At 38.4% G+C, this 27,750-nt stretch overlaps 1 protein-coding gene across 3 annotated transcripts in view; it reads right to left on the bottom strand.

Annotated features, from left to right (window-relative positions):
• The window catches only part of EHBP1 (EH domain binding protein 1), a 345,289-nt gene that overhangs the window by 241,603 nt on the left and 75,936 nt on the right, over window positions 1–27,750 (bottom strand). For all 3 annotated transcript variants that reach the window (XM_075535992.1, XM_075535993.1, XM_075535990.1), the window contains exon 5: window positions 22,512–22,565. In XM_075535992.1, coding sequence (XP_075392107.1) covers window positions 22,512–22,565 — 54 coding nt within the window. The remainder of the gene's footprint in view (window positions 1–22,511; window positions 22,566–27,750) is intronic.

Genomic DNA, 27,750 nt, shown 5'->3' with positions numbered 1-27,750 from the left:
ATCAGGACCTCTGGGAGGAAATACGGAAAGAACTGGCACACTGTAAGATTGAATATAACCAATGTCAGAGAACCATATGTATATAAACCATTAGTTAGAAAATATGTTATGTAAGCTTTCACTCAAACCATAACAAAATGTTAAAATATAGTACTACTCCTATCATGCCTACCCTCAAATAAAAAGAAAGCTACATGCCTCTTAATGGACAGTGATTATTTTTAGGTGAGTATTGTTTTCCTATTAAATCATTAAAGAAGCATATTCTAACACATTCAATACATACCTTTCCTTTCTATATATTTTAAATGTTCTGACCAGACGTTTTCATCCTAATGATTTGGTTGGAATGCCACAAGACAGTTCAGATTGCCAGAATCTGACAAATAATTCCAGGGGAAAAAAATCCAAAAAACTACTCTTCCCTTGCTGTGGCTACACCACATTCATTGACACTCAGAGAAACCCAACTCACAGTGGCACTACAGGACAAGAACAGAACGGTGCCATAAAATCTTTAAGGTGCTAGAGAATTTTTATAGAAGTTGACAGCCACATACTGCTCCCTGGAGTGGCTGGTGGGTTGGAACTGCTGACATTTTAGGTAGCAACCAAGTATTTAACTACAGTATCCTGCTATAGCTCTCACTGTCACCGAGATGATGCGTGACCCTATAGGACAGAGTAAAGCTGTCCCCCTGGGCAACCAAGTCTATAATTGTTTAGGAGTAGAAAGCCCCATCTCTCTCCTGTGGAGCAGCTGCTTGTTTCAAACTATTGACCTTTCTGATAGCAGCCCAACCCTATGGCTACTAGCTACAAATTATCTAAGGATAGACTGTGGCTCCTTCTTCTGTTTAATGTCTATAAGAAGCAACTTAAATAAATTATAAATGGTTCATTATAGTTTTTCTGTGGTTCTCAGGACCATAGTACCATGAAATGTAGTTAGGTCTCCTAAGATTTAGGAGACATGGCTTCTAGCCTTCATTTGTCCACAATTTTGTAACTTAATGAAATTTTTTTTGTCAACCTGACTTCAAGTGCAAAATATAAAGGCTCAGCAACCCCCCAAACCCATTTTTAATTAAAAGTCAGTCCATAAGTGAAAGAATATTCTTCCATCTGAATTACTTTAGAGTGAAGTATATTTATCAAACATTGTTTTATATCAGTGAGCAAAAGACTGTTATAAGACGATAGTGATTTCATCACTGTCTAGTTGCATACTGATAAAAATAAACTATTATACCCAATTTCTATAAGACTGTGGAGATAAAACAGCAAAAAATCTCATTAAATTTATGTTGCAGAAAATAATGATCATAAGAATAATAACAATGGTCCCGTTGTACAGAAAATAAGTTATAAAGAAAAATGTTATAGGGAAATCTGGTACCAAAATAGAAAAAAAAAAGATTCACAGATAATGTTGTAGAAATCCTATTTGTTTTTCTGAAGAGATTAAAGGTGTTGAAGTATTAAGACAGCTCTATATCCTCAAACTGAAAACTTTCTACAAAGGATCTGAAATGTAAATCAATAAATCTAGTCTCTTTAGACAGAAGCCTCATTTACAGTGTTAGCAATTCCACTTTAATTAAGCAATGAAGTTCTTTTTTTATTTTTAAAAACATTTTATTAGGGACTCATGCAACCCTTATCACAATCCATACATACATCAATTGTGTCAAGCACATCCGTACATTCTTTGCCCTCATCATTTTCAAAGCATTTGCTCTCAAGCAATGGAGTTCTAATTCTATACAAATGAATAAATAATCTCACTTTGATTTTGAAGTTTTATTTCTTTTTACAATTTGTTCTTTAATTGTCTTTGAGCAAAGAATTATGAGTCTTCAACATATTAAAGAGCCTTTCAAGATAGTGTGGTAAAAAGAGATTGCCAAAAATTCTTCCATTAGAAGACTGTTGTTGCCAGGTGTTGAGCTGGTTCTAGCTCACAGCAACGACAGAACAAACACTGCCTGGTCCTGCACTGTCCTCACAGTCCTATGTTTAAGCCAATTGTTGCAGCCATTGTGCTGACCCATCTCGTCGAGGGCTTTCCTCTTTTTGCTGCTTCTCTTCTTTACCAAGCTTGTCTGTCTGTCTCCAGGTACTGGTCTCTCCTGACAAAATGCCCAAAGAATGTGAGATGAAGTCTTGCCATCTTGACTGGAAGGAGCATTCAGGCTGTACTTCCTCCAAGATAGACGTGTTGGCTCTTGTGGCAGTCCATAGTAATTTCAATATTCTTCATTAGCACCATGACTCAAATACATCTATTCTTCTTTGATCTTTTTTATTCAATGTCCAATTTTCATATGCATATAAGGCATGCAAGCAAGGGTGTATCATCTGCCTATCACACGTTGTTAATAAGCCTTCTTCTAATCCTGATACCACACTCTCCTTCATATAATCCAGCTTCTCTGATGCATAAAGCAGAGGATACAACCCTGACACATACATATCCTGATTTTAAACCATGCAGCATTCTCATGGTCTCTTTACACAACTGCTTCTTGATCTGTATGTAAGTTCCACATGAGCACAATGAAGTGTTCTGGAATTCCTATTCTTCTCAAAGTTATCCATAGTTTGTTATGGTTCCCCAGTCAATAAAACACAAGTAGACATCTTTCTGTTATTCTCTGCATTGAGCCAAGATCCATCTGGTATCAGCAATGACAATCCTTGTTTCATTTCCTCTTCTGAATTCAGCCTGAACTACTTACTGGCAGTTCCCTGTCAATGTACTGCTGCAACCATTGTTGAATGATCTTCAACAAAATTTTACTTACATGTCATTTACTTGCAACTGTGGTGACGTGTGTTGCTGAGATGCTGGAAATTATCTCACTGATATTTCAAATACCAGCAGGGTAACCCAAAGACAGACAAGTGAAAATAGTAAATTGAAACATCGTAACAACAAATAATTTTCCATTAAAAGTCTGGAGCATCATCAGAATCCTACTGCAAAACAATTACCAAGTCTCTATTCTAATGTTTTCCATCTGGTGGAGTGGGTGGGTGGGGGGAGGGAGGGAAATGACCTCATACAGATTCATAACCTCTTATATGCACTAGTACCTTTTACTGCTGATTTTCTATGAATAAACATGCAAAAATAGCTCAGCTATACTGCTGGTTTCAAACATGTCTAATAAAGTATTAGAGGTTTGTCTCTATGAATGACTTTTCTCAGCTTTTCTGTCCAGCTGGCAAAATATAGAACTGAAAGCAACTTTGGTTGTCTTTTTCTTTCACTCATCTCTATGAGAGCCACTTGAAAATAGCGAGCAGGAAGTAAGAATAAACGAAATAGTCCTAGCAATTTAGAAGACAGACCACACAACACTACTGTGAAACAGTAATAACTGCACACATTATATGTCATCAAATTCATTTCAGTATAAATGTTAAAGTTTAGAATGTTTGAGTTTATATAAACTAGAATGCACAACAAGGATGTGGTATTTGCCTTAATTCCCAGAAGTCTCTTACTAGTCACCCTACTGTGCAAAGGCATGAAAACTGTCAAGATACAATGGGGCTTTAAAGATTCATGGAAAACTTGAATTAAAAGATAATAAAATATTTGCCACAAACTTTTTTGGAGCCCCCTCATATAGCAATTGCCAAATAAAATAGTTTCTTTAATCAATTTTAAATAGAAATGCTTATTATATGCCACTGCTCAGTGTGCTTTATTTTCAACATCTTTTTGAAGAAATGTTTATATTAATTTAGGAAGAGCCCTGGTGGCAGAATAGGTTACAAGTTGGGTTGCTAAGTACAAGGTGAGCACTTCAAACCCATCTGCTGTTTCATGAAAGAAAGATGAGGCTTTCTGCTCTAATCAAGATTTACAATGTCAGAAACCCTATGGAGCAGTTCTACTCTGTCCTATAGGGACATTATGAGTTGGAATCAATAGCAGTGAGTTTGGTTTGGCTTTTGTGTTATTTAAACCTCCTAGAAATGTAAACTTTCACATATAGAAGATGTTACTTTGGGGTATATAACCTACTCTCTTTAATCAGTAGGTTACCAGAAAAACAAAAAGTGAGGAATGTTAACTAGAAGAAATGTATACCTTTTCTCCCACCTACACAGCACACTCACAGAATGAATGTTAACAGGGAAGAAACTGGTTAAAAAATATCCACTTCCGAAAAGTGGAAAATGAATCCAACCATACCCAGCCATTATCATTAAGCAGATTCGAACTCACAGTAATCCTACATGGCGGGATAGAATTGCTCCATATAGTTTCCAAGGCTGTAAGTCTGTACAAGAGCAGACTGCCACACTTTTCTTCCACAGAGTGGATGGCGGTTGGAAATGTCAACTTTTTGGTTAGCAGCCAAGACTTAACCACTGTCCCATCAGGGTTCCTGGGAGCAAGACCAGGAAGACTCTCAATAGCCCACTATTAGGGTGATTGTTCCCCTGCGCTAAAACGGCTGATTCTTGCTTTCTCTAGCAGGGTCTTTGGGTTAGTGACTTCTCCTCATCACAGGATGGACTAACTCTAAGATAAAGTCAAAAACCAAAAAAGTCTGGGCTTTCCTACCTCTTTTGTTGTTGTTTACTCCTTTTACATAGATAACAAAATCTCTGTGTTACATAGAAAACAAAATCTAGTTATCAACAGCAAAAGTTGAGTGCAGATTGTAATGCTTCTTTAATTGGAATGCTATAATTTTTGCTTGAGAAATGCCAATCGATAGTATATTGGTACTTGAATAAATTGTTGTATTGGTTATGTAGTTGAGGGCAGGGGGTTAACATCTAATTTCTGGGATGTGGAATTGTAGTGTTCTTATATTTTTCACCTTTGGGATCTTTGACAAAGTGGTATTCAGGAGAGGTTTGGGGCTAAAAATATATCCTAGTCAGGGGCTACTGGAGAAACCAATCCAGTTTAAATGGAAGACTATACCTACATTCAGTTCCTAAAAGAGATCCAGTGTTCATTTAACCATAAGAGTAAGCTCTCAGACAACACAGAAGAAAAGTTACTAAGGAGGCAAGAAGCATTTGTACAAATTTTCTTTTTGTCTGGGAAAAACAAAAGTAAGGATAATTGATCAGAATTCACTGTCTGAGGTTAAGAGATTGACTTGACTATGAAAGATTCAGATTTAATTTTACTAGGGCCAGGCACCTTATAATTTTATATTACTTACATTACACTATTTGAACTATTAAAATAACATCTCTATTCCTGTTATAGTCTTGTCAAGTGAGTTTAGTTGTGCAATCCTGCTCAACATAATCCAACAAACAAAATAAAGCCAAGGAGCATTTAAAATCCTGTCCTAGAATGAACAATTAATAACCTACCATCTCCATTTATACAGCTTCTAGTGGTAGTATCAAATAAGCATCACTAACAGGCACAAAAAGGAGGCATGAGGATGCAGAGTGTAAGTGCTCAGTTGCTAAGCAAAACGTTAGTGGCACCGCCCTACCAGCCACTTGGCAGAAGAAGTATTTGGTCATCTACTTCTACACAAGATTACAGCCGTGGAAGCCCTGCAAGGCAGGTCGGAAACCCACCTGACGGTCAGGGATTTTGTTTGGATTTAAAAGGTACTGAGGAGCTGAGCTGCCCAACTCACTGGCCATAGGTGGAAAGTAGAAAGACTGGAATAAATAGCCCCAAGGAAACATTTTATTATGCTACTGATTTCTTTCAAGGAGAACAGAGCACGTCAAGATAACCAATTACCCAATATTAAATTGTGCTAAATTAAAAAAAACAACAACAAATATTACAGGCCTATTGATCTTTAGCAGAAGTATCTCATGGTTTATTTTGGTGTTAGTTCGGATCTTTGTTGTTCTTCTTCCTCTCAACTATCTTCTCTTCATCCCCAAAAGAATAAGTCAGGCTTCAGGGAAGAGTCCATATATCAGATCTAAATCTAGGAGTGAGGATTTTTTATGCTGAAAATATGAGGGGATACTCCCCCCAAATGGAATCCACCCCCCCCCCCGCAAAGCTATGTATTTGTTTTTTTGACAAAACACCTTCAAAGTAATCTCTATTACATGTAATACATTGGTCAAATCTGCAATTCCAACCTTAGAAACATTTTTCAAACTCATCTGTTTGGATGGCTGATGGCACCTCCCTCGTGTTTTTTTTTTCCTTCACCTCTTCTATGTCGTCAAATTGCTGTCCTTTCAAGTCCCTCGTCATTCGTGGAAACAAAAAGCAGTTGGACAGAGTGAGACTGGGTGAGTTAGGTGCATAGGGCAAGAGAGATGCAGTTTGGGGCCCCAAAACTGGCACAGTGAGATGGCTAGGTGATAAGGTACATTGTCATGATGGCAAAACCAGTCCCATCCACCATAAAGTAGGCAATCTTTTCAGAACCTCTAAATAGAAAGCTTGATGAACAGTCTGACCTGGTGGAATGAATTCCAAATGCACCAAGAGTTGGACATTTTCATCCGTTATGGAAGCTGAACAGGTTTGTCATCAATCAGCATTTCACCTTTTTTGAAACTAACATACACTTGAGTTTTTCCCATAGCGCTGTCCTTGTAAGCTGTGTTCAAACATCACAACAGTTTCTGTGGCATTTTTTGTGAATAGGAAACAAAATTTCACAGCTACATACTGTTCTCTTAAATTGGCCATCACACAAAAAAAATGAGGTTCAAGTCAAACTGCTTTTACAAAAAAACTCACTGTGACCAGAGAGAGCCTTCCCAGGTGACGCCACTGGATAGACTAATTCAAAGTGAGCTGCTGGATGCTGGCCTGGGGTGAAGGTAGAGTAGGGGGCGTGGGTGCTTACTATCAAAGCTACGCCCAGCAGAGCTTCCCCCCCCTTTTTTTAAGGTAGACCTTGTATTCATTCAAGGTGTGCTCGCCATAAATGGTCTCCTTGGGGTCCGCTGGGCTCCTACTTGCTTCCATGTTTCTCTTTACTTTCACACAGCTCTCACCATAAACCCAGACATTTAAGGAAAGCTTGCGATTAGGAAAGCTTTACTAAATTTAGCCATCGTGGCAAAACATTAAAGAGAAATTCTCATGTGTACTCAGGGTCCCCAACCTCATTCCTTCCCCAATATTGGTGTTGACTGAATTCGTGACCCTACAAGGGCAGAGTAGAACTGCCTCATAAAAGTTTCCTCGGCTGCAATCCACACAAAGCAGATCTGTTCTTCTCTCCTACAGAGTGGCTAGTGTGTTTAGTATCTGAAAGTTTAACCATTGGGCCAGTAGGGCACCCTCCTTCCCAATAAACACAGTCATTTGATATTAGATATCCCCATAACTCCACAGTAGAGCAACACCCATTAATTCTATCAGCACCTAAAAACAATATCAGTTTCTTCCTCCAGTAAAACCTTTAACCCAGAGGTTCTCAACTTGTGGGTAGCGACCCCTTTGGGGGGGGGGTCAACCAACCTTTTCACAGGGGTCACCTGATTCATAACAGTAGCAAAATTACAGTTATGAAGTAGCAACAAAAATCATTTATTGGTTGGGGTCACCACAACATGAGGAACTGTATTAAATAAAGGGTTGTGGCATTAGGAAGATTGAGAACCACTGCTTTAAGCTCTAATTCTAAGTAAAGTTCATCTGTGGCTCTTTTAATAGGTGCTATCTTTAGCAGGCTTTGCTCTTTAGGCTATATAAAGGATACATACAGTCATAGAATAGCGGAAAACTATTCTTTCATACTTTACAGTAATTCACACAGTAATGGAAATATCTCCATATTAAAGATATATATCAAATTGTTCATAAAATTGACTAGGCTTACAGGCTTTTTATTACTACTACTTTGGAAACCTAAATCTCTTCAAAATCACTGTTCTAATTTTTTACTGTCTTAATTTTAGTAATTTACACTTTCCTAAAAAAATTACTGTAATGTTTAGGCTTTGAAATCTATCGCTATAATAGTTATTTAACTATAGGATAGTTATATTGCCCGACACTTTGTTTTTGTTTGTTTGTTTGTTTAAATCTATCCTATTTTTTTTCTTGGTTCAGACTTTGCAGTGGTATTTGTCCCATTCCCCAAGAAGCAGTTACGGGATTGATTAAATTACTTTACCAGGTAAGCCTTTCCTGACTTATATTAGTCCAACCTCCTCCTCACGACTATCTTGCAGTGAGGCAGCCTCGTTAGCGAGGGCAGTAGCAGAAATGCCGGGCAAATCAGAGAAACTGATTTCTAACAACTGGTTTCTAACTACAAGCTTCAGACGAGAAGCATCCCACACTGGGGGTGGAGAAGATTTACAGAAACTTTTAAGAAAAGCATTTTAACTAATGTATAATATAATGATCTGATGACCTTTTTTATTATCTGAGTTCAAGATCTAGAACAAATCAAATCAAACAAACTGTCATCCAGTGGATACCAACTCATAGCAACCCTATAGAACAGGATAGATCCGCCCCTGTAAATTTTCAAGACTGCAACCCTTTAAGGGAGTAGAAAGCTCCATTTTTCCACTGAGAATCGGCTGGTGGTTTCAAACTACTGATCTTGCAGTTAGCAGACCACTGCATAAGAACTATACCAGTGGAACCCACTTCCTCTGACTGAGAAGGTGCAGCCTGAGTGTCCCACGCGGGTTTCATGGCTGTAATCTGTAATGTGAACAGATTGCCACCTCGTGGGACTCAACTGCTTTCATTTCTTCAAGCTGCCAGTCCTTTAAGCACCGGAGCAGTAGGGCTTCTTCACTGACTAATGTAGAATTGCCAAGAGGACATGTTTTGTATTATAGAAATGTTGGAGCTCAGACCAAGGTGATCCTGGAGACAAATTATTTGAGATGCCGAAATTGGGGCAGATGTGGATCTCAGATCAGGCTATGCTACATGGAAAGTGGCTGATTCTTGGTTGCTGTTTTGTGCTTCCTGGAAGGTAAAGGACCCTGGAACCTGGGCAGGTGGGCCTATCCTAGGCCAGGTACCCTCCTCCAGTAAGTGTCAGTATTTCTGGAAGGCATCAAACTTAGTCAAGTTTAAATTAAGCCTGTTGCTCAGGAGGGGCCTGGAAGCCAACTTTACTCTGCAACCAACCAATGTAAGAGCCCTGAGTTGAAGCCTGTTGTTAAGACCCGGTGGAATGCTTGCAGATTGTCCATCACCAGCAGCGGCGTACAGGAAGGAGGAAAAAGTTCCTGCTTTTGGTATTATTATTTCTGGTATGTCCTCATAAGAGATTGAAATTTGTGAACATCATTAGAGCTGATCCAGATAAGACCAACATAGAGTATCCCAGTTGCTGGCAGTGTTCTAAGGACCAAAGAAAATGACTAAGGCCCAGGAATCACTGACATTCAATGATGTGGCTATAAAGTTTACCTGGGAGGAATGGCAGCTCCTGAACTGTACTCAGAAGACCCTATATCAGAATGTGATGTTAGAGAACTATCGCAACCTGGTTTCCATTGCTAAGAAATAGCATGGAGGAGACGGTTTCATCCCAGAACCCATGTTGTGCCTGTTTGAAAATCTTAATGGATGGATGGTGACCCTTGTTTCAGGAAGGCACTTCCATAGGTCTGGCAAGCTGCCCTGGCTGGAGGCCTGGAATGCATCCAGGGCCGAGAAGGAAGCCTTTGTTCCAACACCTGGATCTCTCCTTTGGACTCAGCTCCCAGCATTGTGCGTAGGTGAATGTTGAAATGGAAATAAAGGGACATTTAAAATATTTTTTTAAAAAAAACTATACCAGTGCTTCCCAAGTGGGTGATCCCATCTGGGGCGGTGGAGGAGGTGGGTAGTGAAACAATCCTGCAGGGCTACCAAAGCAGATACCTAAACTGTGTATCCTTGTTTATTATGGGCTATAGTCCAACGTTTGTCATTGCCAAAGGTGCTCTGAGTAATTTCTTTCCCCCTCTGAAGGAGCAGTAGGCCACGTAAGTTCCGGAACCTATGAACTAGATCCGAGACTCAAGCGAACAGAGGAAAACAAAATTCCTGACTGAACCCTAGAAATACTAGTTGTTAGTGTGAAAGTTGCAACTCTTTTAAAATGGCTTATCATCTTAGTCAAGTCTCTATTTACAATTATGTCAATTTTCTACTTTAAATACTTTATATTCAATTCCTATAGGAAAAGATCTAAGCCCTTTTGTGGTAAACAGCCCAACTCATAGCCACTGTACCACCAGAGAATGATACGGTCTCAGCACTTGTAACAAGTCAGAAAAAGATCTCCATAGCCTAGATCCTGCTCTCCTCCTCTGCCCTCTCTAAGCTCCAATCTTGGGATATTTTATAATTCCCTAAACCCACATCATTATCCCCAGGTGGTAAAAAGGTTTGTATTCAAGTGCTAACCTGAAGTTTGGCAGTTCCAACCCACCTCGGGGTGCTGTTAGAAGAAAGGCTGACACCTGCTTCTTCAGAGTCACAGCTGAGAAAACCTAAGGCAGCAGCATTGCTAGTCGATGACATGAGGTCGCTGTGTGGGTTGGGAGTCAAGATCATGGCAACAAGTTTGGTGGTTTTTCCCGCTCCCTTTGAACTCATCCTCTCTGCTGCTTTTTATGTGGTCTTCCATGTAAAAGGCCTGCAAGGCATTTCTTTTTACCATAACACCAGCTTGTCTTGGAAACTGAGTCCTGCAGTTACTTCTTCCAGGATGTCTTCCCTGATTCTGCCTTGCTTTATATTTCTATAATACTCTGTGGATATCTTTTTTATTGCCTTATTTTCTTTACTTGTACTCTCACTAATTTCTATATTCCTTGAAATCATGTTATCAAGTCTCCATCAGTTTTAATTTTATATAGCACTAGGAAAGAAATGTCAATGTAATTTCAGAGATGTCAATCTGCATTTTGTCAATCCATTCACAAACCAACAGGATATAAAGAATTAAACGTTTCATAATTTAAAAAAATGAGAAGTTTGGGGTATAATTCACAAATATAAGCTTGGAGTTTACATGTTCTAAATTTAAAATATCCAGGAAAGAAAAAAGAGATTTTGTACATAGAGCTGCTGTGACTTCACATTAAAAACAAAACAAAAACCACAAAGTCAATTTCCAGAAAAGACCTTAAATCATGGTACATATTATTACAAACATGTTTTAAGTATCTATTCTTTATTGTCTATACTAATAGAAGGTAACAATTTTACATAAGAAGCCCTGGTGGCACTGACAGTGAGTATTAGACTGCTAACCGCAAGGTCAATGGTTCAAATACACCATCCTTTCCAAGGGAGAAAGATGGGCCGGCCATCTGATGCCATAAGGATTTTCAGGAACAAAAACCCTAAATAGGGTTGCTAGGAGTCAGAATGAACAATGTGTTCGGGTAGGCAGTGGACTGAAAACAACCCAAAATAAAGGATAACTTAAAATTCATTTATACTTGCTTTTGAAGTATATGAGGCAGCTTGAAAAATTGCATAAATATGAAATTAAAAGATAAGAGAATTTTTTGTAGACTTTTAAAGCCCTTTGTATTTACATACCCATATAATATATATACACACAAAAAATCAGACTCAGAGGTAGATATTAATAAATTCTAGTATTTGTTTAATTTCAGGAAATAATCATTTTTAATTTTGGATTAATTCACGAGATGTCAAAAGACAAAATGGGTGAATAAGCAAATGTGGCGAAGAAAGCTGATGGTGACCGGCTATCAAAAGAGATAGCGTCTGGGGTCTTAAAGGCTTGAAGGTAAACAAGCGGCCATCTAGCTCAGAAGCAACAAAGCCCACACGAAGAAGCACACCAGCCTGTGCGATCACGAGGTGACGAAGAGATCAGGTATAAGGCATCATCAGAACAAAAAAATCTTACCACAGTGAATGAAGGGGAAGGGCAGAGTGGAGACCCAAAGCCCATTTGTCGGCCACTGGAGATCCCCTTGCAGAGGGGTCTAGGGGAGGAGATGAGTCAGAGTGCAATGCAGCACTGATGAAGAATACAGTTTTCCTCTAGTTCCTAAATGCTCTCCGCTCCCCAACTATCATGATCCGAATTCTACCTTGCAAGTCTGGATAGAGCAGATAGGAGCTGGAGACACAGGGAATTCAGGGCGGATGAAACCTTCAGGACCAGGGGTGTGAGTGGTGATACTGGGAAGGTAGAGGGAGAGGGGATTGGAAAGAGGGAACTGATTACAAGGATCTACATGTGACCTCCTCCCTGGGGGACGGACAATAGAAAAGGGGGTGAAGGGAGACGTCGGACAGGGAAAGATATGACAAAATAATAATTTATAAATTATCAAGGGCTCATGAGGGAGGGAAGAGCGGGAAGGGAGGGGGGGAAAAAGAGGACCTGGTGCAAAGGGCTTAAGTGGAGAGCAAATGCTTTGAGAATGATGAGGGCAATGAATGTATAGATGTGCTTTACACAATTGATGTATGTGTGGATTGTGATAAGAGTTGTATGAGCCCTTAATAAAGTGTTTTTTTTAAAAACTTCAAAAGATGAAAATATATTTTTAAGCTTAAACAAAGTAAGATGTTTATAAGTTGCCTTAGTGGTTTGAAATAATGGTGAAAGTCTGGAAATTATTAAGAGACATAAGTGATATAAAGGAGTGAACAATTGAAAACACTGTAACAATAAATTTAGGTTATCTTTTTCTGGTCCTCCAGAAAGGAATGTTATAAAAAGCATGTTTTATATAAAATATTTCTAGACTTCAATGATGTATGGAGTAGATATTAATGTTATATGATTTTGTTAGGTGCTGTAGAACTGGTTCTGACTCACAGTGACCCCACGTTCAGCAGAAGAAAACATGGACTGGTCCTTTGCCATCCTCACATATGCTGCTACAGCCACTGTGTCAATTCATCTCATTGAGGGTGTTCCTCTTTTTCATTGACCCTTTCTCTATGAAGCATGATGTTCTCCTCTAGACAATGCCTTTCACCCACCCCACCCCACCCTCACCAGTAAATGTCCAAGGTACTTAAGATGAAGTCTCTTCATTCTCGAATCTAAGGGGTATTCTGGCTATACTGCTTTTGAGACAAATTTTCTCATCTGGTAGTCCATTCAACATTCTTCACCAACACTAAATCAAAGGCATCGATTCTCCAGTCTTCCTTAGTCATTGAACAGCTTTTGCATGTCGACAAGGCCATTGAAAATTCCACCGAGCTTGGGACAGGCACATGTTAGGCCTCTCTTGGTTACGTTGTTTAACATTTTAAAGACCTATTTGCACAGGTTTTATAAGTGGCAACGGATGAAACAATGTGTCTAAGATGACAAATCTAGCAACTGAGAAGAATCACCTCTAACATTTTAGCTTCTGTATAGGTTCAAAGAGGACACTCAAACAACATTTGGAAAACCTTACCTATGAACCAAAACCAAAAGAACCAATCAAATGAAGATGATATTATCTCTACTTAAATAAATAGGAAAGGTGCCTTGAAAGAAAATCTTTAGAATTCTAATAATTAATTCTGGAATTCCAATTTACAATGTCTAGCAGCACACCAAAAGCCCTGGTAGTGCAGTGGTTATACATGAGGCTACAATCCACAAGATCAGCAAGTCAAAACCACCAGGTGCTCCTCAGGTGAAACGCAAGGCTTTCTACTCCCATAAACATTGACACTCTTTGGAAACGCAGGGGCAATTGTACCTTGTCCTATAAGGGTCACTGCGAGTCAGTATTGACTTGGTGGCAGTGAATTTGTTTTATGGGGTTTTTGTTTTGTTTTGTTTTGGAGCAGCAAACTAAGCCAGATAACTCTGGGAAATGAATATGAACAATTAAAGACTAGCTATATTAATACAATATATTCCTTACAGGTTTACCACTAAAGAAGGCTGTTTTAGTCTTCTTTGTGATTCTACAGTTTCAAATTATTTCTTTCCATCTTTTCCCCAAAAGGAAGCATAAAAGTAAAAGGCAAAGGCCTGATAGAGAGACAAAATAAATAAAATCCTGACTAGTTAGCTTATCAAACGTCGAGCAAATTATTTAGCCTCTCTAGGCCTGACTATCTTCATCTGTAAAATAAGGTTATTGATAATCTGTCTCACAGTTATTGTAATGAATAAATGGGGAAAAGTAAGTGTACAGTATTCTTCACACTGTACATTTGTTAGGGTTATATATTTTGAAGACTTTTCTGTTTGGGGATATTTTACACTGCCATGAAAACTTCACTTTTCTAATGTTACTTTTGAACATTGCATAATAATTTATAATTATTTATTTCAAAATGTACTAATTTATTATGGAATTGAAACACAAACATGTGAATAAGGCATTTAAGTTCTAATCTAAGACTGTACCACACCTATCCACACTGATTTAAAATATAAGGCAGATTTGAGAAGACGGCCTTATACCGTAGTGTTCTCCCTAATGAATAGAACTACTTCTGCAAGCAAGGGTCAATTTCATCATTGACCACTGAGGGGAGCTAAAACCCAAGAAAACATTTATACTAGCATCCCAACGTTATTTAGATGTTTTTCCAGTCTCACATTATTCAATTAATGAATTAATGAATTCTGTTACTAAAATATATTTTAAATGAATTAATTTGAGGGAAATATCCAAGTTATCATTTAAAGATTTTACCAGGTTAAGAAGGCTCATATGATACATAAAATCATAAAGACGGGCTCCCTAATTCTCTTCTGCTTAATTTGTTTATATTCCACTTATCTATGCCTATATATTTAACATACACTATATATTTAAATTACTTAACATACTATATATTTAACACACTAAAATTTTATTTATTATTTGTTATATACACACATACACAGGTATATAAGCTCCATGAGGGAAGAGATTTTTATCTTCTTACTTATTTCCAGTGTCAAGAACATTGTCCAACATAAGTTACATGCTTAGTAAATACTTACTTAATGCATGAATGCTAGGTCATTTATTTGAAAGGCTAAAAACATAATTAGATGATGGGTTTACTTAATATACATTTTCAGTAGAATACCTCTTAAATGATTTGATAGGGATAAGGAGTCAGTCAATTAAACATACAGATACATGAGCATTTAAACATTGCTCAATGAATACTTTAATTCACCAGTTTTTATGGCCTTTTGAATATAATCCTTATTGATGTTGCTTTTCCTGTATAATACACATGTGTAATACAGTATAGGTGATTTCCAATTTTTTAAATAAAATGAATATTTAAGGACAAAAAAGTAGCAATTTAAATGCAAAATCCTAATTTGTATGAAGTCTTAAAAACATTTGACTGTTGTTTTATTCACAACAGATTTGACAGCAGTTTTCAACAATTTTTATTAACTCTTTCTAAAAATATGTACGTTTCCATGAAGTAATCTATCAAACTATCATTGGTCTATGAATATTTTGACTGTGAAGATGATGTGTCCCCACAAAATTTTTGTTGTAAATCCTAGACTGTAAGCCTGACATTGCAATTTCATTTGGGGAGTGTCACTGTTATGCTATATTAGCACATGATTTATCTCTCTTATATCTCAACTGAGATTAAACAAATATGCAAGGGAAACGGATGAGGAAAAATTGATCCCAAGCCACTGGAATTCTAAGGACCCAAGAAACATGTTGACAAGACAAAGACATCCCCGAGAACTGAAAGAGAAGACTTTCCTTAGAGACAAGAGCCCTGAATTCAGACTTCTAGCCTCCTAAATTATGAGAAAAATAATTTGTTTGTTAAAGCCAACCACTTCTGTTATAGCAACACTAAGTAATTAAGATATTATGAGTCTGAGGACCACTGGAATAACACATCCACGATCTGTCTGAAATGGCAGAGGCCACTGAGACCAGATGCAGCAGACACTGTGGCATGGAGACTCAGAGGGGCAGTGCTGAGACTATGGGTACCTTCTCATGTAGCCCACGACTATGGAACTGTGGGACAGACTGACAAGTGAGCTGACTTCTGGGACCACAGAGGCAGAAGGCAAGGGACCACGTGGCTGAGAAGTTGAGGATGGGAGACTTGGCTGTTGGCTGCGGTGTTGCTGTGGGCCAATGACTGTATCCTTACTGCTTACTGATCCTGACTTGTGCTAATCTATTCATTTCTCTAATAAACCTCCTTAATCATGGGGGGAGGGGATACTATGAGTTTGAATTAACTCAATGGTACTTAACAACCATAAAATAATTAAATTATGATTTCAGATCAAGATTATTTAGAGGACTGGGGTCAAACTCAACTTAAAAAAGGAAGAAAGAAATGGCCACTGGAAATATTAAAATAAACCAAAGATAATTTTCTGTCGAGGAACAAGGGAGAAATTATTTAAAACTAGAGCAAATTTAGGATGGATCAAGAGGGAGTGACTGGGTATCAAATTATACCATAGTTCCATCTACCACAAGGAAGTTTACAATAATCTCTGTATCGGAAGGCTGTTCCTATCCCTCGACTGTGGTCAGCGGGTAAAATCAGGATGTTGTGCAAACAGAATGGAAAGCATGAGGTTAATCCAAGTAGTGAAACCGAGGTTGGTCAAAACAGTTTCTGCTATAATGGACCCATTATATCCTATTCTCATGACAACTACTATTTAAATTTCTCAATATCACTGATGAATATTCATGGAAACACTCTCTTCCAAATGATAGCTTCTTACAGAGTTTCTATTTGGGGTGATAAAAACATTTTTATAAACAAATGGTGATGAGGGTTACACAATATCCATGAATTAATAGCACTGAATTGTACATTTCAAACAGTTAAATAGACCAATTTTATGTTACATGTTAAAATTTTTTAAAACCAGGTAGTAATTCACACTCAAAAAAGTAAATAGCCTAGAGGAAAGCATTAGGAGGCAAAAGATATTTATAGAGGTATAAATATAGGCATGTATGAATATAAACATATTAATATATAATGATAGGGATATAGTTCTATGAACATATTTATATGGTATGTATTGAGGTAGCAGACAGACATTGGGCCTCTACTCAAGCCCTCCCTGAACGTAAGAACTCTTTATTCTAATAACCTGGCATTCTGTGATGCTCACCTTCCCTACATTACCACTGAAGACAAAATGAGTGCATAAGCAAATGTGGTAAAGACAGCTGATGATGCCTGACTATTAGATGATATAGCCTTGGGGGTCTTAAAGGCTTGAAGTTAAACAAGCAGCCATCTAGCAGGGAAGCAACAAAGCCCACATGGAAGATGCACACCAGTCTGTGTGATCAGTTGGTGTCGATGGGATCAGGTATCAGCCATCAGAGGAGTCAAAACAATCATATCAGAGCAAAAGAGGATAGGTGGAGTGGATACCCAGAGCCCATCTATAGACAATATAGGACATCCCCTCACAGAAGGGTCACAAAGCAGGAATGAGTCAGCCAGGGTGCAGTATAGCATCGACAAAATGCACAACATTCCTCTAGTTTTCTAATGCCCCCTCCGCCCCCAATATCATGAACCAATTCTACCTTACAAAACTGGCTAGACTGGAGCATGTACACTGGTACAGATAAGAGCCCCCAACACATGGAATCCAGGACAAAGAAACCCCTCAGGAACAGAAATGTAAGTGGCAATACCATGAGGGTAGGGGAAGAGGGAGGGAGAAAGGGGAAAAGGGTACTGATCACAGTGATTGACGTATAATCCCAGGGGATGAACAACAGAAAATATGGATGAAGGGAGACAGCAGATGGTATAAGATATGAAAATAACAAAAATTTATAATTTATCAAGGGTTCACAGGGTGGGGGTTGAGGAGAAGAGCTAATACCACAGGCTCAAGTAGGGGAAAAATGCTTTGAAAATAATGACAATATATGGAAAAATGTGATTGACAGAATTAATGTATGAATTATAAGAGTTGTGAGAGCCCCCAATAAAATGATTTTAAAAAATAGCTCCTATAAGATTTCTCACAGTTCACTAATTTAACTATAATCACTCAATTCACTTACTCTTTTAACAAATATATATTGAGTATTTATGGCATAGGTGCTAGGTACAATAATCAGACGTGGCTTCCCCCCTGTTAAATTTAATTATATGAGGGGAGGAGGTCCCATTAGCATCACAGAAAACTGGCCTAGATTTTCCATAGTAAATAAAAAGAGATAACACCTGGAAAAAGAAAGAAAAACAAAACTATTCTTCAAATGCATTTATTTCTCTCACTCTACAGAGTTGGTCCCTATAGGAAAAAATTAAGTCCTCTTAAAAACTACATCCAGGTAAGAATCCAGCACTCTTTTGTTTTGTTAAAGAGTTTTTAATACAAACTCTTCCTTTGACATTAAGAAGTACACAGTTTGTGATAACTTGTCTTCTTATAAATGCAAATTATGCAAATTAGTCTAGTCTCTTTTGAGTTGTTAGTTGCTGTCAAGTTGACATCCACTCACGGGTGGGTCTGCTGTACAAGCAGAAGACAATGAAACCGCCTTCGTGATAGTTAGTAAGTTTGAGTGCGTTCTTGTAGCTATTGTGTGAGTTCATCTCGTGGTGGGTTTCCATTGTTTTCGTTGGCCACACTTCACCAAACAGGATGTTCTTTTCGAGCATTCGGTCTTTTCTGATGACATGTCCAAAGCAAACAAATCTCACCATCCTTTATTTCCAGCAGCATTCTGATTCTATTTCTTCTATGATTGATTGATTGATTGGTCCTGTTGGCAGTCCGTGGCATATTCAATAATCTTCACCAATCCAACAGTTAAAATGCATCAATTAGTTTAGCTTAAATTAAGGATTGTGTTTTTAGCCTTTACTCTTTACCTTTTAATTTTGTTTGGTTGTTTTAATAAACACTTTAAACTGGTAAAATGGGCCAAATTGCCTATGTAAAAGACACATAAAACTCTGCTGTAAAAACTAACAATACAACCATAAAAACTTACCTATTAGAAATGCTATATTAGTCCTTAATAAAATGTTAAAAAAAATTTTAAATAAAATAAAAGAACTAGAGGGGAAAAAAAAGAAATGCTGTATTACCTTGTTGCCTGGGGTGTGCTCCTAACAAGCGCCACTGCTGCGGTTATCATTACTAATCGCTGAGAACTTATCTGTTCCTCCCAAATTCTGATGAATTTTATTTTTCTTCACATTAGCTCATCAATCCGTAAATTCCCCTGGGTATGGACCATCTCTTAAAAGATGGGCATATTTTCTTTAAGTATGGTTTATTTGATACTCATAGCCAAGTTATGTCTGTTATAATGGCTCATCTCTTCCTTTACCAAAGGAAAAAAAAAGCTAGTTTATTGCACAATTCTATTTTCTCCACTTTTTTATCTGGCATTGGAAATAACTGCTATAAAGACAAAAAGTAGTGGGTAAGAAACTGCTGTACTCAAAATTTGACAGAGATTTGCAACAGTATTCCTAATTCACTTCAGAAATAATGCTGTATTAGAAAATTCCTCTACATAGATTATTCATAAACTGGAATTAATTTTCAAAAAGCTTATTAAAATATCCCTATTGACAAAATTATCGGCTTAGAAAAGCCATCTGAGATCATCTAACAGAGATCTTCCTTTATTGGAGAAATGGAGTCCTAGAGAACAACCATGTCAAGGTCAATTGGTTTGGGAAACATGAGTAACACCAAGATTATAGTTGATCCTAACACAATCCAAAGTGATTTTTCCTCTGGAGATGGGAATGGGACATTGGTGGTTCAATGACACAATTCCTCTTTCCATGCTGGAGAACCAGGTTTGATTTCCAGCCAATGTATCTCAGAAATAGCTTGCATGTTGCTAAGGTTTCAGCAGATCTTCCAGACCAAGAAAGACAAGGAAGCACAACTGGACAGTGGTTCTCAATCTCCCTGATCCTGGACTCTTTCATACAGTTCCTCATGTGGTGGTGACCTCCCAGCCACCAACAACCATAAAATTATTTTCATTGCTACTTTCTAACTGTAAGTTTGCTACTGCTGTGAATCGGACAACCGCTGTGAAAGGGTCATTTGACCCCCCAAAAGGGTCGCAACCCACAGGTTGAGAACTACTGAGCTAGGAGACCTATTTCTGAAAATTGGCCAATAATAATAATACTCTGTGGTCCAGTAACAGATTGAACCACAATTGATCACGGGATGGCCTAAGATTGAACAGCATTTCATTCTGTTGTGTGCATGGTGCTCTCTATAAAGCTGACCCCAGCTAACATGAGATGAAAAAAGAAAGCACATTATTTTTCAAACAAGATTATGTGAGGAGGCAGAATATCTTTCAGTTATTAAAAATTACAACTGACACTTCATAAATGCAATGCTTTCTACCACCATATCATTCAAAGTCTTCACAATCATCTGAATCACATGGTAAAATCTAATTTCTAGGAACATGGTTGTAGAGTAAACAACATGAATATAGTTAAAAGCCATTCATGTCATTTTATTGGATTTTTAATAAATCTAATTTATTCAAAGATATTTGTGAAGAATAAATGCTAACATATTTTATTCTCTGTTTTCCTATCTTATTCCCTTATGTGGCAGTCATATTTCTAACAATTTCAACCATCTTAGGCACACTTCAAAGGAAGACACACTTCAACACTCAGGCACACTTCAAAGGAAGACCACGCTGCAACGTATAGGGTAAGCCTGCTATAAACACGTGGTAGAGCTATGAAGATGATGACGATGATAGTGAAAGCCAATATTCACGGAGAAGTATTTAATGCTCACAACAACCCTATGGCTGCATGCTGGGCAGAATGAGATTTAGAGAACTTAAGAAATTGCCCACAATGAGAGGTTGTAAATGAAAATATTAGAATTTGAAATCAAGTTTGATTCCAGAGCCCGAATCCTTAATTCCTAGACTGTGTCTACCTTCTCTACTCCTCATTACATTGTCATTTTTTGAGCACTAACTAGATGCCTACTGGGAAGCCCTAGGGGCACAGCAGTCTAAGTGATGGGCTGCTACCTTGAAGGCCAGCTGCTCTGCAGGGGAAAGATGCAGCTGTCTGCTCCTGTACACGGATTCCAGCCTTGGAAGCCCAGTGGAGCAGTTTTGCTCTGTCCTGTAGGGTCACTGAGTCAGAATCAACTCGATGGCTGTGGGTGTAGATTTTTCTAATTTAGATGTCTATTATCAAAACACTAGCTTGGCATAGATTCAATTGTGAGCCATAAGGACCCCATGTATGTCAGGATAGAATTGTTCTCCACTGAGTCTCCATCAGCTAACTTTTCAGAAGCTGATAAGCAGGTACCTCTGGGTAAACAAGAACTGCTCACCTTATGGTCAAATCCTGCTAGTCACAGGATTCCACACCTATAAATTAACATCACGGTATTAAAAGTGCCCCTCTACATGGCTCAACCCAAATCAGAAGTCAAAGCAAATGCTTTATTTTCAAAGATTTCAAAGGCCATTCATTATTTTCAGTCAATAAATGCTTAACCGAACATCTACTATGTTAGAAACATAATACTAAATGACAAACCGATAAAACGATGAGAACACAGAGGTCATCTTCAACATTCAAGTGACAATGAATCACACTTACAACCAACAGAGCTGTATGTGTGTGTGTGTGTGTGTGTGTGTGTGTGTGTGTGTGTGTGTGTGTATACACATCCTATCATTAATATGTACTACACATAACATTATGGTACAAAATCTGCTAATATTTTCATTCTCAGGTGTTTACTGACCGATCGTTGATATTATAATTTACTATTCAAAACACAGCCACACAGATTTCATTTTCTAAACTAAATTGAGGACTTCATTTGCTCTAAAAGACAGACCCAAACACTGATTGCTTTGCTAAAATTGACAAGCAACTTCAAGAAGCAGTAAAATGTTGCTGTGAAATATATGAAGGGAAAAAAGGACTATATAAAAAATTCTTAATATTTTATCTAGAATATTCTGGGTTATCTAGAATCTTCTTCAAATGGCATCATTACTAGAACTAATAAGACACCAATGCCATCCAACTCTTCTTCACTTTTGGAGTGCATTTTTATGATTTGTGCATTTCTTTTATGTACATAAGCATGCATTCAAATATATCTGTAAGTTCATTTGTGAAGTTCCCAACCTCAAATACAAAGACTAGAATTTTAAAGACACTGATAACAAAAGGCAATAAGAATACAAACTGCAGGGAAAAAGAGGATCTTCTACTATGTCCAGGCCAACTTATACCAGAGGCGTTTGAATGGAACCCTATCACAGAACAGAGACTAATAAAAACAAACTAAATCTGCAGCCAGAGTCAGATTCTAATTCCATGGAAGAAGATTTTATTTGTTTTTATTAATACACTACCTGTATGTAATTCAGTACTGAAGACCTTATCTATGTTTCCTACTTTAATAACAGCATTTCTGACAAATTATACTGTTACTAGCTACCATTTACATTAAAAATGTACTAAAAATAACTTTTTAATTTTCATATGGTAACATTTCTTCTATAATCAAAAAGCTAACACACCTAAATAATGTTTATAATCACAATATGAAAAGTGAAGGAATTTGCTATTAGCTTACATTTTCTATGACAAAAGTCCATTCTTTGTCTTCAAATTCCTCTGCATGAGGATCCTATAATAAAAACAAAACATGAAGTTGAAATACATGTCTTAAATGAAGCCAACTGAGAAATATAAACATCCCTTTAAATATATATTGATATGCATATATAAAGATTCATATTTATAAAAATAACATAAAAGTGTTTAACTTTTACCATCCCTTTAAGGAGAGACAGCATAAATAATTTTATGACACTTCCATAATTTATATAAATTAAAATCATTTTATATTAAGAAAGTCTCCATTTTGCTTATGTTGATACTTAATCTTCTATCATTGCATGTATAAAAATGATCTTCTATCATTGCATGCATTTTTATTTTAAAAAAAAACCTGGACAGATATTTGAGCTAGTGAATAAACTATGAAGAAGCACCTTATTAGAATATTAAATGCTCATAAAATACCCTGTTCTCTCCCCTTATGGAATCCGGTCATGGGTTGTAGTGCAGCAATGATGAAACATACAACTTTCCTCTAGTTCCTAAATGCTTCTTCCCCCCACTATCATGACCCCAATTCTACCTTGCAAGTCTGGCTAGTCCAGAGGACGTACACTGGTACAGATAGGAACTGGAAACACAGGGAATCCAGGGCGGATGATCTCTTCAAGACCAGTGGTGAGAATGGCGAGACCCGGTGGGTCGAGGAAGGATGGGGTAGAAAGAGGGAACCGATTACAAGGATCTACATATAACCTCCTCCCTGGGGGACGGACAACAGAAAAGTGGGTGAAGGGAGACGTCACAGTATAAGATATGATGAAATAATTTATAAATTATCAAGGGTTCAAAAAAGAGGGGGGAGGGAGGGGAAAATGAGGAGCTGATGCCAGGGGCTTAAGTGGAGAGTAAATGTTTTGAGAATGATGAGGGCAATGAATGTACAAATGTGCTTTACACAAATGATGTATGTGTGGATTGTGATAAGAGTTGTATGAGCCCCTAATCAAATGATTAAGAACAAACAAACAAATGTCCTGTTCTCACTTTTGATACTTAAGTATTTTAAACTAAATGTAACAACTGAAGCAAAGCCTTCTTCGGTGTAGAGGTTGTGTAAATATCTGGGATTTCAAAGTACCTTGAAAGATTTCATAATGAAGATAGCCTGTTCACACCCACTATTAAACCTCGAAAAGCCACAGGAACCTGATAAGGGGTGATGGATCCTACAACCAAATGCATTCTCTGTAATAATACATAGTTCTGCAGGTAAAATTTCCGGCCTCCCTTGGCATTTATTTGACAAATATTTGGGGAAACTTATTATATAAGTGATAGTACAGGTGCTACATGAATTCATATACACTTGCCCCTGGCTCTGAAAACAAATATAATAACTAATCTACACTAATAGAGGGTGATTGAAATAAATGATTTTAGCAGAGATTAGAACATGCATATTCTTTCTTTCATAAGAGACTGAGCACCTAGGAGAGGGAGAGAGGGACCAGACTTCAACCCAGTACACCAAGACGTGAATGCAACATACCAGCATGAAGCAGGGTACTAATATAGAGGTCTGCCGGGCCGGCCCCAATCCAAACTACGGGAACACCCCTCCCCTTCCCCCAGAATAATTCTCTTCAGAGGACAGTACTGAAGCTACAACTCAGAGAAAGGGGCGCATCTGATCAGAGTGCACAGGAGCAAATGAAGAGGAAGGAGAAAGAGAGGAACACATCCTGGCAACCAAGCCCTGAGGATGATATTCCTGCTCAGAGCAGCCAAAGCACAGAGAAGACCATAGAGCCAGGCTCACCAGGAGACATGACACCCCTCACTGACCTATAGCGCTATGAGGGACAACATTGGAGTCACAGTGTGGGAACTGTGCCCGATCTGACCCCACACCAGGGGGGAAAGCTAAGGGCGTGCAAGGGAGCAGCAAGGCGAGCAAAGCAATGAGGTACTCGGGAATACCAAAAATAGACTTTGGGGCCAGGACATGGCACCCCATCAGATGCGGCCAGAAAACACGCCTAAAAGTCAACAAACAAACCTGGAGCTATTTATTTCCTTTTCTTTTTTGTTATTTGTTTTTTGTTCTTTTGTTTTGCTCTGTCTTGTTTTTCTGCTTATTATTGTCTCTGTATGTCTACCTATATAAGATAGGCAAGAGAAACAATCTGGAGGAGAAAACAAGGGGACCTATGGTTTCGGGGGGTGATAGGGAGGAGACAAAAGAGAAGGGGAGGTGGGGCAAAGGAAGGGGGTTTTCAACAGATCCAGGGAAAAGGGAACAAGTGATCTAAAATCGATGGCAAAGAAGGTGCAGGATTAGTATGCCTGGTAAGGCTTCATCAAGGGCAATATAACTGAAAGGAATTACTGAAACCTGAATGAACATGATAGTGGGACGAAAGGAAAGTAAAAGGAAATAGTGGGAAGAACCAGGAGGAAAAGAGCATTTATAGAGGTCTAAATACAGGGATATACATATATAAATATGTTTATATATAACAATAGGGAAATAGATCTATGTATATATATTTGTATGTTAAGTATTAAGGGAGCATACAGACATTGGACCTCTACTCAAGTGCTCCCTCAATGCAAGAACACTTTATTCTAATAACCCAGCATTCTGTGATGCTCACCTTCCCAACACAATCACTGAAGACAAAATGGGTACATATGCAAATGTGATGAAGAAAGCTGATGGTGCCTGGCTATCAAAAGATAATAGCATCTGAGGTCTTAAAGACTTGAAGATAAACAAGTAGCCATCTAGTTGAGAAGCAACAAAGCCCACATGGAAGAAGCACACCACATTGTGTGATTATGAGCTGTTGATGGGATCAGGTAGCGGGCATCAAAGACCCCAGAACAAAAAATCATATCAATGTGAATGAGGGGGAGCGCAGAGTGGAGACCCAAAGCCCATCTATAAATAATTGGACATCCCCTGGCAGAAGGGTTACAAGAATGAGACAAGCCAGTCGGGTGCAGGATAGCACTGATAAAACATACACCTTTCCTCTAGTTCTTCCTCCCTCCCACTATTATGACCCCAATTCTACCTTACAAATCCAGCTAGACCAGAGCATGTTCCTAGGTACATATCAGAGCTGGAAACACAGGGAATCCAGGACAGATAAACCCCTCAGGACCAATAATGAGAGTAGTAATACCAGGAGGGGAAATGGAAGGTGGGGGGAGAAAGGGGGAGCCAATCACAATGATCTACATATAACCTCTTCCCTGGGGAACAGACAACAGAAAAGCGGGTGAAGGGAGATACTGGTCAGTGTAAGACATGAAAAGATAATAATAATTTATAAATTATCAAGGGTTCAAGAGGGAGGGAGGGTAGGAGATGGAGGGGGAAAATGAGGAGCTGGTACCAAGGGCTCCAGTAGAAAGAAATGTTTTGAAAATAATGATGGCAACATATGTAAAATGTGTTTGACACAATGGATGTATGGATGGATTGTGATAAGAGCTGTACAAGCCCCCAATAAAACGATTAAAAAAGAAGAAGAAAGTGAGCACCTGAATTAGGTATGAAGAACTTCCAGACAATGGAGTAAATTAAACAGAGAAAGAGTCATAAGCAGTAAAACAGTAAGATCACATCATGTGTTCATTTAACTTACTCAATTTCTATTAAATGTGTTCTATTATATGTGGGCAGGAGTAGGAGGGCTGAGAGTGAGTATTTGATTTTAAAAACTAGCACCATAGAGTTGATTTTGACTCATAGCAACCATCTAAAGCAGAGTAGAACTGCTTCTAAGATTTCTGGGGCTAGAGGTCTTTGCAGGATCAGAAAGTTTCATCTGTCTCCTGTGGTCTGGTGGGTTCAAACCGTTGAACCCAGTAAGTTCGCAGCACAGAGCATAACCCACTATGCCACAAGGAGTCCTCTGGCTCATCAGTCCACTCTGGGAGCACTGGCTGTTTCAAGTCTTCGAATTCCTCACGAGGAAGCACCTTATTTGTGATTGATTGCACTTTAGTTTACGAGTTGATCTTTGGTTTCTATTGCCTCAGCTATTTCAAGATAATAATTACTGAGGCATTTTCTCAATTTATCTCTCTGCCACATCTTTTTTCTGATGAGTAGCTGGTGGGTTTGAACAGCTGACCTTTCTGTTAGCATTGCAGCACTTGACCACGGTGCCAACAGACACATATTCACTGAATCCCCGGGTAGCGCAAATGGGTAAGAGCTCAACTACCAACCAAAAGGTCAGCGATCACATCCACCCAAGGAACCTCAGAAGAAAAGTCAAGCCATCTGCTCCTGGAAAGCGCCAGCCTTGCACACTGTGGTGCAGTTCTCATGGGGCTGTCATGAGCCAGAATCCACTGTGCACAAACAACAATGTTTCTAAAGCACTATTCTGATCACGTGAGTGCCAACAGATGTCTTTAATGACTCCTACAACCTCCAGGTTAAATTATAAATCCTTAACTATTTCATTATTTCTGCATCTTATAATAAGTATAATAAGCCAGCAGTACCTGGCTGAGCTGGCCTGAGCTATACTGGAGCAACTATCTGAGTAAATTCATACACAGGGGATAAAGATCTGCCGAAACAGTGACCTTTGGTAGTGTATATGGTTCAAGAGTGGAAGGAGAGGGGGCTAGTAAACAGAGTAAAATGAGAAGGAAGTAGAGAATCTACTTGTATTTGTCTCCCCAGTCTGGCACTGACCAACGAATACGTCTATGCAGAGCTGGGGCTGTAAAGAATGGCTGAAGATGCTTTTCCATGAGGAATTTTGGGCACCAGCAGTGCTTCTGTAGAAACCAAGGAATAAAATGTGGCATATTGTTGCCACAGTAGTGGGCTTGAATGGCAGACCTATGGGCCAGCAGGCAAGCGCACACCAGTGCTACACCAGGCCTCCTCCTCACAGTCATGGTCATCCTAGTGTTCATAAACCAAAATACTTACTGATCACTCACCAAGTCCAAATTATTATACCGAATGCTAATTATCAGAGCAACCTATGACACAGGTACTATATTGACTCCAATTACAGAGTAGAACACATATTGAAAAGATGCAACTTCCCACAGTGCACAATGTGTGTTACAGCTATGATGCAGGCCAGGTCTATCTGATTTCTTAAGCATTTTGACAGCCTGATTTTGCCACTGTATCCCCAGGATACTGTATATAGCACATAGTATGCTCTCCACAATATTTGATTAATGTGCGAGTAATTATATCCATT

Source organism: Tenrec ecaudatus, chromosome 17 (assembly GCF_050624435.1).
Source record: "Tenrec ecaudatus isolate mTenEca1 chromosome 17, mTenEca1.hap1, whole genome shotgun sequence".
Taxonomy (NCBI): Eukaryota; Metazoa; Chordata; class Mammalia; order Afrosoricida; family Tenrecidae; genus Tenrec; species Tenrec ecaudatus.
This window is presented reverse-complemented; position numbering and strand designations above follow the sequence as displayed.